The sequence below is a fragment of the Ranitomeya variabilis genome, chromosome 3, assembly GCF_051348905.1.
Source record: "Ranitomeya variabilis isolate aRanVar5 chromosome 3, aRanVar5.hap1, whole genome shotgun sequence".
Classification (NCBI taxonomy): domain Eukaryota; kingdom Metazoa; phylum Chordata; class Amphibia; order Anura; family Dendrobatidae; genus Ranitomeya; species Ranitomeya variabilis.
Genome location: NC_135234.1, coordinates 676816003 through 676829426, shown reverse-complemented (window position 1 = coordinate 676829426; position 13424 = coordinate 676816003). Strand labels below are relative to the sequence as shown.

Below are 13424 nucleotides of genomic sequence, written 5' to 3'. Positions count from 1 at the left end.
TGCAGCGTCCTGGCTAGCGATATCGTTTAGTTTGATACGCAGCAGCGATCAGGATCCTGCTGTGATATCGCTGGTCGTTGAATAAAGTTCAGAACTTTATTTGGTCGTCAGACCGGCGTTTATCGTCAGGTTTGACACCAAAAGCAATGATACCAGCGATGTTTTACGCTGGTAACCAGGGTAAATATCGGGGACCAAGCGAAGGGCCGCGCTTAGTAACCCGATGTTTACCCTGGTTACCAGCGTAAAAGTAAAAACAACAAACAGTACATACTCACCTGCGCGTCCCCTGCCGTCCGCTTCCTGCTCTGACTGAACGCCGGCTGTCATGATCTCAATGGCAAGAGAACATAGCATAAGCATATATAGGAACTAGCTCTTGGAAGATGGGAACTGAGCTGACCATGAACTAAACCTAACGCACAACTAGCAGTGGCCGGGTAGCATGCCTACGTTGATTCTAGATGCCCAGCCCAGCCGGAGGACTAAATAAAACTAGCAGAGGAAAATATTAGTCCTAGCTCACCTCTAGAGAAATACCCCGAAAGGAGACAGAGGCCCCCCCACATGTATTGGCGGTGAGTTGAGATGAAATAACAAACGTAGTATGAAAATAGGTTTAGCAAATTTGAGGTCCACTTACTACATAGCAGAAGACAGAAAGGACACTTTCATGGTCAGCTGAAAACCCTATCAAAAACACCATCCAGAAATTACTTTAAAACTCTGGCATTAACTCATAACACCAGAGTGGCAATTCCCGTTCACAAGAGCTTTCCAGACACAGTAACGAAACTACAGCTGTGAACTGGAACAAAATGCAAAAACAAACATGGACAAGAGTCCAACTTATCTAGTAGTTGTCTAGGAGCAGGAACAAGCACAGAGAGGCTTCTGATAACATTGTTGACCGGCAAGCAACTAACAGAGCAGCAAGGTTATATAGCGACTCCCACATCTTGATGGGAACAGGTGAACAGAGAAGATGAAGACACCAGTTCAATTCCACCAGTAGCCACCGGGGGAGCCCAGAATCCAAATTCACAACAGTACCCCCCCCTCAAGGAGGGGGCACCGAACCCTCACCAGAACCACCAGGGCGATCAGGATGGGCCCTATGAAAGGCACGAACCAGATCGGAGGCATGAACATCAGATGCATTCACCCAAGAATTATCCTCCTGGCCGTATCCCTTCCACTTGACCAGATACTGGAGTCTCCGTCTGGAAACACGAGAGTCCAAGATTTTCTCCACAACGTACTCCAACTCACCCTCAACCAACACCGGAGCAGGAGGCTCAACGGAAGGCACAACCGGTACCTCATACCTGCGCAATAATGACCGATGAAAAACGTTATGAATAGAAAAGGATGCAGGGAGGTCCAAACGGAAGGAAACAGGGTTAAGAATCTCCAATATCTTATACGGGCCGATAAACCGAGGCTTAAACTTAGGAGAAGAGACCCTCATAGGGACAAAACGAGAAGACAACCACACCAAATCCCCAACAGAAAGCCGAGGACCAACACGACGGTGGCGGTTGGCAAAAAGCTGAGTCTTCTCCTGGGACAACCTCAAATTGTCCACCACCTGCCCCCAGATCTGATGCAATCTCTCCACCACAGCATCCACTCCAGGACAATCCGAAGATTCCACCTGACCAGAGGAAAATCGAGGATGAAACCCCGAATTACAGAAAAACGGGGACACCAAAGTGGCAGAGCTGGCCCGATTATTGAGAGCGAACTCCGCCAATGGCAAAAAAGCAACCCAATCATCCTGGTCAGCAGACACAAAACACCTCAGATATGTCTCCAGGGTCTGATTAATCCGCTCGGTCTGGCCATTCGTCTGAGGATGGAAAGCGGACGAAAAAGATAAATCTATGCCCATCCTAGCACAGAATGCCCGCCAAAATCTAGACACGAATTGGGTCCCTCTGTCAGAAACGATATTCTCAGGAATACCATGCAAACGAACAACATTTTGAAAAAACAGAGGAACCAACTCGGAAGAAGAAGGTAACTTGGGCAGAGGAACCAAATGGACCATCTTAGAAAAACGGTCACACACCACCCAGATGACAGACATCTTCTGAGAAACAGGCAGATCTGAAATAAAATCCATCGAGATGTGCGTCCAAGGCCTCTTAGGAATAGGCAAGGGCAACAATAATCCACTAGCCCGAGAACAACAAGGCTTGGCCCGAGCACAAACGTCACAAGACTGCACAAAGCCTCGCACATCTCGTGACAGGGAAGGCCACCAGAAGGACCTTGCCACCAAATCCCTGGTACCAAAAATGCCAGGATGACCTGCCAACGCAGAAGAATGAACCTCAGAGATGACTCTACTGGTCCAATCATCAGGAACAAACAGTTTATCAGGTGGGCAACGATCAGGTCTCTCCGCCTGAAACTCCTGCAAGGCCCGCCGCAGGTCTGGAGAAACGGCTGACAATACCACTCCATCCTTAAGGATACCTGTGGGCTCAGAGTTACCAGGCGAGTCAGGCTCAAAACTCCTAGAAAGGGCATCCGCCTTAACATTCTTAGAACCCGGTAGGTATGACACCACAAAATTAAACCGAGAGAAAAATAATGACCAGCGCGCCTGTCTAGGATTCAGGCGCCTGGCGGTCTCAAGATAAATCAAATTTTTGTGGTCAGTCAATACCACCACCTGATGTCTGGCCCCCTCAAGCCAATGGCGCCACTCCTCAAAAGCCCACTTCATGGCCAAAAGCTCCCGATTCCCAACATCATAATTCCGCTCAGCGGGCGAAAATTTACGGGAAAAGAAGGCACAAGGCCTCATCACGGAGCAGTCAGAACTTTTCTGCGACAACACTGCCCCAGCTCCGATCTCAGAAGCGTCGACCTCAACCTGAAAAGGTAGAGCAACATCAGGCTGACGCAACACAGGGGCAGAGGAAAAACGGCGCTTAAGCTCCCGAAAGGCCTCCACAGCATCAGGGGACCAATCAGCAACATCAGCACCCTTCTTAGTCAAATCGGTCAATGGCTTAGCAATATCCGAAAAACCAGCAATAAATCGACGATAAAAGTTAGCAAAGCCCAAAAATTTCTGAAGACTCTTAAGAGAAGAGGGCTGCGTCCAATCACAAATAGCTTGAACCTTGACAGGATCCATTTCAATGGAAGAGGGGGAAAAAATATATCCCAAAAAGGAAATCCTCTGTACCCCAAAAACACACTTAGAACCCTTCACACACAAAGAATTAGACCGCAAAACCTGAAAAACCCTCCTGACTTGCTGGACATGAGAGTCCCAGTCATCCGAAAAAATCAGAATATCATCCAGATACACAATCATAAATTTATCCAAATAATCGCGAAAAATATCATGCATTAAGGACTGGAAAACTGACGGAGCATTAGAAAGACCAAAAGGCATCACTAAATACTCAAAGTGGCCCTCGGGCGTATTAAATGCGGTTTTCCACTCATCCCCCTGCCTGATTCGCACCAAATTATACGCCCCACGAAGGTCAATCTTAGAGAACCACTTGGCCCCCTTTATGCGAGCAAACAAATCAGTCAGCAACGGCAATGGGTATTGATATTTAACAGTGATTTTATTCAAAAGCCGATAATCAATACATGGTCTCAAAGAGCCGTCTTTTTTTGACACAAAGAAAAAACCGGCTCCTAAGGGAGATGACGATGGACGAATATGTCCCTTTTCCAAGGACTCCTTTATATATTCTCGCATAGCAGCATGTTCAGGCACAGACAGATTAAATAAACGACCCTTTGGGTATTTACTACCTGGGATTAAATCTATGGCACAATCGCACTCTCGGTGCGGAGGTAACGAACCAAGCTTGGATTCTTCAAAGACGTCACGATAGTCAGACAGGAACTCAGGAATTTCAGAGGGAATGGATGATGAAATGGAAACCACAGGTACATCCCCATGAGCCCCCTTACATCCCCAGCTCAACACAGACATAGCTCTCCAGTCGAGGACTGGGTTGTGAGATTGCAGCCAAGGCAATCCTAGCACCAAATCATCATGTAGATTATACAGCACCAGAAAGCGAATAATCTCCTGGTGATCCGGATTAATACGCATAGTTACTTGTGTCCAGTATTGTGGTTTATTATTAGCCAATGGGGTGGAGTCAATCCCCTTCAGAGGAATAGGAGTCTCCAAAGGCTCTAAATCATACCCACAGCGTTTGGCAAAGGACCAATCCATAAGACTCAAAGCGGCGCCAGAGTCGACATAGGCGTCCGTGGTAATAGATGACAAAGAGCAAATCAGGGTCACAGATAGAATAAATTTAGACGGTAAGGTGCAAATGGAAACAGATTTACCAAGCTTTTTAGTGCGCTTAGAGCATGCTGATATAACATGAGTAGAATCACCACAATAGAAACACAACCCATTTTTCCGTCTAAAATTCTGCCGCTCGCTTCGGGACAGAATTCTATCACACTGCATACTCTCTGGCGACTTCTCAGTGGACACCGCCAGATGGTGCACTGGTTTGCGCTCCCGCAAACGCCTATCGATCTGAATAGCCATTGTCATGGACTCATTCAGACCCGCAGGCACAGGGAACCCCACCATAACATCCTTAATGGCATCAGAGAGACCCTCTCTGAAAGTCGCCGCCAGGGCGCACTCATTCCACTGAGTAAGCACAGACCATTTACGGAATCTTTGGCAGTAAATTTCCGCTTCATCTTGCCCCTGAGATAGGGACATCAAAGTTTTTTCTGCCTGAAGCTCCAAATGAGGTTCGTCATAAAGCAACCCCAAGGCCAGAAAAAACGCATCCACATTGAGCAACGCAGGATCCCCTGGTGTCAATGAAAAAGCCCAGTCTTGAGGGTCGCCCCGGAGCAAGGAAATCACAATCCTGACCTGCTGTGCAGGGTCTCCGGCAGAGCGAGATTTCAGAGACAAAAATAATTTGCAATTATTTCGAAAATTCTGAAACCCGGATCTATTCCCCGAGAAAAATTCCGGCAAAGGAATTCTCGGCTCAGATACAGGTGCATGACAAACAAAATCTTGCAAATTTTGTACCTTCGTGGCGAGATTATTCAAACCTGCAGTTACACTCTGAAGATCCATTACAAACAGGTGGACACAGAGCCATTCAAGGGTTAAGAGGAGGTAAGAAGCAGCTAGACAGCAATTAAGGGCTAGGCAGCAAAACTCTGAGGGGAAAAAAAAAAAAAATTTCCCTTCAACACTTCTTTTTCTCCTGCTTCAGCCCAAACAATTAACACTTTGCGGGCCGGTCAAACTGTCATGATCTCAATGGCAAGAGAACATAGCATAAGCATATATAGGAACTAGCTCTTGGAAGATGGGAACTGAGCTGACCATGAACTAAACCTAACGCACAACTAGCAGTGGCCGGGTAGCATGCCTACGTTGATTCTAGATGCCCAGCCCAGCCGGAGGACTAAATAAAACTAGCAGAGGAAAATATTAGTCCTAGCTCACCTCTAGAGAAATACCCCGAAAGGAGACAGAGGCCCCCCCACATGTATTGGCGGTGAGTTGAGATGAAATAACAAACGTAGTATGAAAATAGGTTTAGCAAATTTGAGGTCCACTTACTACATAGCAGAAGACAGAAAGGACACTTTCATGGTCAGCTGAAAACCCTATCAAAAACACCATCCAGAAATTACTTTAAAACTCTGGCATTAACTCATAACACCAGAGTGGCAATTCCCGTTCACAAGAGCTTTCCAGACACAGTAACGAAACTACAGCTGTGAACTGGAACAAAATGCAAAAACAAACATGGACAAGAGTCCAACTTATCTAGTAGTTGTCTAGGAGCAGGAACAAGCACAGAGAGGCTTCTGATAACATTGTTGACCGGCAAGCAACTAACAGAGCAGCAAGGTTATATAGCGACTCCCACATCTTGATGGGAACAGGTGAACAGAGAAGATGAAGACACCAGTTCAATTCCACCAGTAGCCACCGGGGGAGCCCAGAATCCAAATTCACAACAGCCGGCCCTAAAGTGAAAGTAAAAGCACAGCGGTGACGTCACCGCTCTGCTGTTAGGGCCGGCGCTCACACAGTACAGGAAGCGGACGCCGGGGGATGCACAGGTGAGTATGTACTGTTTGTTTTTTTTTACTTTTACGCTGATAACCAGGGTAAACATCGGGTTACTAAGCGCGGCCCTGCGCTTAGTAACCCGATGTTTACCCTGGTTACCCGGGGACCTCGGCATCGTTGGTCGCTGGGGAGCGGTCTGTGTGACAGCTCTCCAGCGACCAAACAGCGACGCTGCAGCGATCGGCATCGTTGTCGCTATCGCTGCAGCGTCGCTTAATGTGGAGGTACCTTAAGGAATCGTCCATGTGTCCTATTGTAATCAGGGCAGGTGTGTGGTTACCTGCTAGGTGTCCAACAATTATAATTTCAGCAGGATTTTTTTGAAATTGTAAGTGAGGTGCAGAGCAAACATGAGACATACTTAAGGAACTATGCATATATATCCCTTGACTGTGTATTATACATTGTCATACTTTTTTTTCATAGTCACAATGCTTGTTACTAGTATCTTGTACTTACACTTAGTGGTGTAGGTTTTTCTATAATGGAGGACAAGGGGATATATGTACAGTTGTGCTCAAAAGTTTATACACCCAGGCAGAATTTTTGCTTTCTTGGCCTTTTTTTCAGAGAATATGAATGATAACGCCAAACATTTTTCTCCACTCATGGTTAGTGGCTGGGTGAAGGCATTTATTGTCAAACTACTGTGTTTTCTCTTTTTAAATCATAATGACAAATCAAAACATCCAAATGACCCCGATCAAAAGTTCACATACCCCATTTCTTAATACTGTGTATTGCCCTCTCTTACATCAATGACAGCTTTAAGTCTTTTGTGGTAGTTGTGGATGAGGTTCTTTTATTTTCTCAGATGATAAAGCTGCCCACTCTTCTTGGCAAAAAGCCTCCAGTTCCTGTAAATTCCTGGGCTGTCAAGCATGAACTGCACTCTTGAGATCTCCCCTGACTGGCTCAATGATATTGAGGTCAGGAGACTGAGATGGCCACTCCAGAACCTTCACTTTGTTCTGCTGTAGTCAATGACAGGTCGATTGGCCTTGTGTTTTGGATTGTTGTCATGTTGGAATATCCCAGTACGTCGCATGTGCAGTTTCCTGGCTGATGATTGTAAATTTGCCTCCAGTATTTGCTGATAACGTGCTGCATTCATCTTTCCTTCAACTTTGACCAAGTTTCCTGTGCTTTTGTAGCTCACACATCCCCAAAACATCAGCAATCCACTTCCGTGATTTACAGTAGGAATGGTGTTTCTTTCATCATAGGCCTTGTTGACCTCTCTCCAAATGTAATGTTTATGGTTGTGGCCAAAAAGCTCAATTTTGGTCTCATCACTCCAAATTACCTTGTTCCAGAAGTTTTGAGGCTTGTTTCTGTGCTGTTTTGCGTGTTGTAGGCAAGATACTTTGTGGCATTTGCATAGTAATGGCTTTCTTCTGGCGACTCGACCGTGTAGCCCATTTTTCTTCAAGTGCCTCCTTATTGTGCATCTTGAAATAGCCACACCACTAGTTTTCAGAGAGTCCTGTATTTCAGCTGATGTTATTTTTGGGTTTTTCTTTGCATCCCGAACAATTTTCCTGGCAGTTGTGGACGAAATTATAGTTGGTCTAACTGACCGTGGTTTTGTTTTTACGTAGTCCCTGATTTTCCATTTGTTAATCACAGTTTGAACGCTGCTGACTGGCATTATCAATTCCTTGGATATCTTTTTGTATCCCTTTCCTGTTTTATACAGTTCAACGTCCTTTTCCCATAGATCCATTGACAATTCTAATGCTTTCCCCATGACTCACAATGCAGAAACATCAGTGTCTGGATGAAAGATGCAAGAGTCTGTCTGGAACCCAGAAACTCACTCAGCTTTTATGCACACACACTGATTACAAGCAAACAGGTCTCAGGTGAGGATGTTACCTTTAGTAGCCATTCAAACCCATTTGTGTCAACTTCTGTGCATATTATCAGGGCAAAATCACCAGGGTATGTAAACTTTTGATCAGGGTCATTTGGATGTTTTGAGTTGTGATTATGATTTACAAAGAGAAAACACAGTAGTTTGACAATAAATGGCTTCACCCAACCACTAACCATGAGAGGAGAAAAAGGTTTCGGTGTTATCATTCATATTCTCTGAAAAAAGGCCAAGAAAGCAAAAATTCTTCTGGGTTTGTAAACTTTTGAGCACAACTGTATATCACACAAACATGCACTGTATACATACGTGTGGTAGATCCTAACATGGGAGATTAACATAGGTCATCAGTTTAAGATTGGCGGGTGTCCGACCGCTCCATTCAGTGTGTAATAGCCATTCAAAGGTACTGCAGATCAGCTCCTATTGAAGTGATAGGAGCTGCAATATCCCAGAACGTCCACTACACCGTGTACTGAGCCCGCTTGTTCAGGTTCAGCTCACATCCAACTGCCACTGGAGCTGCAAACCTCTGATCTGTGGGGGTAGGTACAGGCAGGACAATCCTTTTGGTATTGCCCACAAATATGACTGCTCCTAAGGACTTTCTACGATCTGTCTTGAGTTTTGGACACAGTTTTTTTTTTTTTTTTTTGCATTACTCCTGTGGTGGCTAACTGACTCCCTTCATCAGATCACCAATGTCCAGAATTTCGAGTGGCCTATACGGATGAGTTGGGTCCAAACCCCACCCTAAATGACTTACAATATTTGGTGGTAGAGAACAAGCAGAGGCCATTACCGATAAACTGGAGAAAGAATCTACAGGTAAAATCTCTGCTGAAGAAAACACAATTATAATACACGCATATACACATGCTATATGTATATATACTGTATATACCTCTTGTATGGCACTGGAAGTCGCCATAGCAACTTGCATGAAAACATCAATTGTTCATGTGGCTGAGAAGCAGAAAACTGCAAAATAGAAATACGTTTCATACTGAAAAGTTCCTTTTATAAGGTGACGTTACAGCTTTATCTGTGTCCTATGTATTTATCAATCCTATGTGTTATTATACGGTAATAGAAGGTAAGGTATACCTGCACTTTCAGAAGATCTTTGACCTGTCTTAAAGAAAAGAAGAAAAAGATAAATAAAAAAGCACTGCAACACTTGCAAATTAAGGCCCCGTCTCACATAGCGATTTACCAACGATCACGACCAGCGATACGACCTGGCCGTGATCGTTGGTAAGTCGCTGTGTGGTCGCTGGGGAGCTGTCACACAGACAGCTCTCTCCAGCGACCAACGATCAGGGGAACGACTTCGTCATCATTGAAACTGTCTTCAACGATGCCGAAGTCCCCCTGCAGCACCCGGGTAACCAGGGTAAACATCGGGTTACTAAGCGCAGGGCTGCGCTTAGTAACCCGATGTTTACCCTGGTTACCAAAAAAAACAAACAGTACATACTCACCATCTGATGTCCGTCAGGTCCCTTGCTGTCTGCTTCCTGCTCTGACAGTGCCGCCGTACAGTGAGAGCAGAGCGCAGCGGTAACGTCACTGCTGTGCTGTGCTCTCACTTTACGGCCGGCGCTCACAGTCAGAGCAGGAAGCGGACGGCAAGGGACCTGACGGACATCAGAATGTAAGTATGTAGTGTTTGGTTTTTTTTTACATTTACGCTGGTAACCAGGGTAAACATCGGGTTACTAAGCGCGGCCCTGCGCTTAGTAACCCGATGTTTACCCTGGTTACCAGTGAAGACATCGCTGGATCGGTGTCACACACACCGATTCAGCGATGTCAGCGGGACCTCAACGACCAAAAAAAGGTCCAGGCCATTCCGACACGACCAGCGATCTCGCAGCAGGGGCCTGATCGCTGGTACGTGTCACACATAGCGAGATCGCTACTGAGGTCGCTGTTGCGTCACAGAACTTGTGACTCAGCAGCGATATCGCTAGCGATCTCGCTATGTGAGACGGGGCCTTTAGTCATTGTATGTTCTGCTCGCTATAACAGCATTCAGGAGGAATGCAAAGTCAAATAAGCAAGGAATCCACCAGACATAAGTCTACATAAAAAGTGAAGTAACAGCAATTCAATACAAGGTACAATAAAAGAATTTGCTTCAAATTCCATTAACACAATAAACATATAACATTTTGACCCCATTATTTGGCTTTGTTAAAACTGTATTCCCAACTCCAAAACCCTATCCCAATATGTATTAGGTGTAATAATAATATTAGCAAATACCTCCAATTAGAAATGTAGTATAGTTCTTCTGCTTCGCTATGTTGCTTATCCTATGTGCAGGGCATTGCAGTAGCTTAGGTAGCCATGGTTACGACCACTGATACAGTGACCATTAGCCTTTAATGGTGGTAGCCATGGATCCCTAAACTCCTGCAATGCCCTGCACATGGGGTTATCGACATAGCAAATCAAAAGAACATACTACATTTCTAATTTGCGGTATTTGCTAATATTATCATTATTACACCTACTACATATTAAGATAGGATCTTGGCGATGGGAATATCCCTTTAAGATTATGCATATGCTTGACAAAAACCCATTATGGGGTCAAACATTCCATGTTCATTGTATTGATAGATTGATAGATATTGGAATAAACAAGAAACCTTTTTTCATCTTATGTCATAGAGACAAGTTATAGGTTTTCATTGCTGAAAGTCTAGGTGTTGAGATCCCCAGAGATCACTAGAACTAAAAGACAAAATCACTCAGCCGTGTACTGAGACTGAAAAAGTCCATAGACTTTCTATCGAGTCTGACTTAGGTCTTTGAGGAGAGCTCGTCTCATCTCAGTGCTTCTGCTGCTTAGTAATTCTGGATATGCAAATTGCCTCTTCTGAGAAAAAGAGGACTTTACTCTATAGCGCCACCTATTGGAAGTAGCGATCCTACAAGTCACAATCAACCCTCTAACGAGTCGTGCAATATGACTTAGGATAAAAGCCAAATCAGTATCTCTCAATTCGATACTGATTTGGCTTTTATCCTAAGTCATATTGCACGACTCGTTAAAGGGTTGATTGTGACTTGTAAGATCGCTACTTCCAATAGGTGGCGCTATAGAGTAAAGTCCTCTTTTTCTCAGAAGAGGCAATTTGCATATTTAAATTCCCAGAGGAGCATTGCACGGCGAATAAGCCTCCTTACCTTGACAAGCCAGAGATGGTATGTCACTCTCCATAAGGAGAAACGTTACCCCTTAGTAATTCTGGAGAGAGACCAAGTACCGTACCCAAAATATCAACATTTCTGATAAGTCTCTATCTACCATGTCAAAACCTTTTTAACCCCTTAGTGACAGAGCCAATTTGGTACTTAATGACCGAGCCAATTTTTACAATTCTGACCAGTGTCACTTTATGAGGTTATAACTCTGGAACGCTTTATCGGATCCCGCTGATTCTGAGATTGTTTTTTCGTGACATGTTGTACTTCAAGTTAGTGGTAACATTTCTTCGATATTACTTGCGATTATTTATGAAAAAAATGGAAATATGGCGAAAATTTTTAAAATTTTGCAATTTTCAAACTTTGTATTTTTATGCCCTTAAATCAGAGAGATATGTCACAAAAAATAGTTAATAAATAACATTTCTCACATGTCTACTTTACATCAGCACAATTTTGGAAACAATTTTTTTTTTTGTTAGGGAGTTATAAGGGTTAAAAGTTGACCAGCAATTTCTCATTTTTACAACACCATGTTTTTTTTAGGGACCACATCACCTTTGAAGTGATTTTGAGGGGTCTATATGATAGAAAATAACCAAGTGTGACACCATTCTAAAAACTGCACCCTTCAAGCTGCTCAAAACCACATTTAAGAAGTTTATTAACCCTTTACGTACTTCACAGGAACTAAAACAATGTGGAAGAAAAAAATGAACATTTTACTTTTTTTTGCAAACATTTTACTTCAGAACCATTTTTTTTAATTTTCACAAGTGTAAAAACAGAAATTTAACCACAAATTTTGTTGTGCAATTTTTCCTGAGTACGCCGATACCCCATATGTGGAGGTAAACCACTGTTTGGGCGCACCGCAGAGCTTGGAAGTGAAGGAGCACCGTTTGACTGTTTCAATGCAGAATTGGCTGGAATTGAGATCGGACGCCATGTCGCGTTTGGAGAGCCCCTAATGTGCCTAAACAGTGGAAACCCCCCACAAGTGACACCATTTTGGAAACTAGACCCCCAAAGGAACTTATCTAGATGTGTGGTGAGCACTTTGAACCCCCAAGTGCTTCACAGAAGTTTATAACGTAGAGCCGTGAAAATAAAAAATCTCATTTTTTCTACAAAAATGATCTTTTTGCCCCCAAATTTTTATTTTCACAAGGGTAACAGGAGAAATTAGACCACAAAAGTTGTTGTGCAATTTCTCCTGAGTACGTCGATACCCCATATATGGGGGTAAACCACTGTTTGGGCGCACCGCAGAGCTTGGAAGAGAAGGAGTGTCGTTTTACTTTTTCAATGTAGAATTGGCTGGAATTGAGATCGGACGCCATGTCACGTTTGGAGAGCCGCTGATGTGCCTAAACAGTAGAGACCCCCCACATATGACACCATTTTGGAAACTAGACCCCTTAAGGAACTTATCTAGATGTGTGGTGAGCACTTTAAACCCCCAGGTGCTTCACAGAAGTTTATAACGTAGAGCCGTGAAAATAAAAAAATCGCATTTTTTCTACAAAAATGATCTTTTTGCCTCCAAATTTTTATTTTACCAAGCGTAACAGGAGAAAATGGACCCCAGAAGCTGTTGTACAATTTGTCTTGAGTACGCCGACACCCCATATGTGGGGGTAAACCACTGTTTGGGCGCATGGCTGAGCTCGGAAGCAAAGGAGCGCCATTTGACTTTTCAATGCAAAATTGACTGGAATTGAGATCGGACGCCATGTCGCGTTTGGAGAGCCCCTGATGTGCCTAAACAGCAGAAACCCCCCAAAAGTGACCCCATTTTGGAAACTAGACCCCCCATGGAACTTATCTAGATGTGTAGTGAGAACTTTGAATGCCCAAGTGCATCACAGAAGTTTATAATGCAGAGTCATGAAAATAAAAAATATATATTTTTTAACAATAAAGATTTTTTAGCCCCCAAGTTTTTATTTTCACAAGGGTAACAAGAGAAATTGGACCCCAAAAGTTGTTGTCCAATTTGTCCTGAGTATGCTGGTACCCCATATGTGGGGGTAAACCACTGTTTGGGCGCACGGCAGAGCTCGGAAGGGAAGGAGTGCCATTTTGGAATGCAGACTTTGATAGAATTGTCTGCGGGCGTTATGTTGCCTTTGCAGACCCCTAATGTACCTAAACAGTAGAAACCCCCAACAAGTGACCCCATTTTGGAAAATAGACCCC

The 13424-nt window shown here is 44.1% G+C and overlaps 1 protein-coding gene and 1 long non-coding RNA gene across 6 annotated transcripts in view; one reads left to right on the top strand and one right to left on the bottom strand.

Moving 5' to 3' along the window:
* LOC143816966 (uncharacterized) overlaps positions 1 to 13424 on the bottom strand; it is a 96624-nt gene that overhangs the window by 57853 nt on the left and 25347 nt on the right. The window contains exon 3 of one of the 2 annotated variants that reach the window (XR_013224033.1): positions 9108 to 9131. The exons of the other annotated variant lie outside the window; for it this stretch is intronic. This is a non-coding gene — a long non-coding RNA (uncharacterized LOC143816966). The remainder of the gene's footprint in view (positions 1 to 9107; positions 9132 to 13424) is intronic. 2 annotated transcript variants of the gene reach the window in all.
* AMHR2 (anti-Mullerian hormone receptor type 2) overlaps positions 1 to 13424 on the top strand; it is a 127833-nt gene that overhangs the window by 110286 nt on the left and 4123 nt on the right. For 2 of the 4 annotated variants that reach the window (XM_077297986.1, XM_077297985.1), the window contains one exon: positions 8695 to 8828. The exons of the other annotated variants lie outside the window; for them this stretch is intronic. In XM_077297986.1, coding sequence (XP_077154101.1) covers positions 8695 to 8828 — 134 coding nt within the window. The remainder of the gene's footprint in view (positions 1 to 8694; positions 8829 to 13424) is intronic. 4 annotated transcript variants of the gene reach the window in all.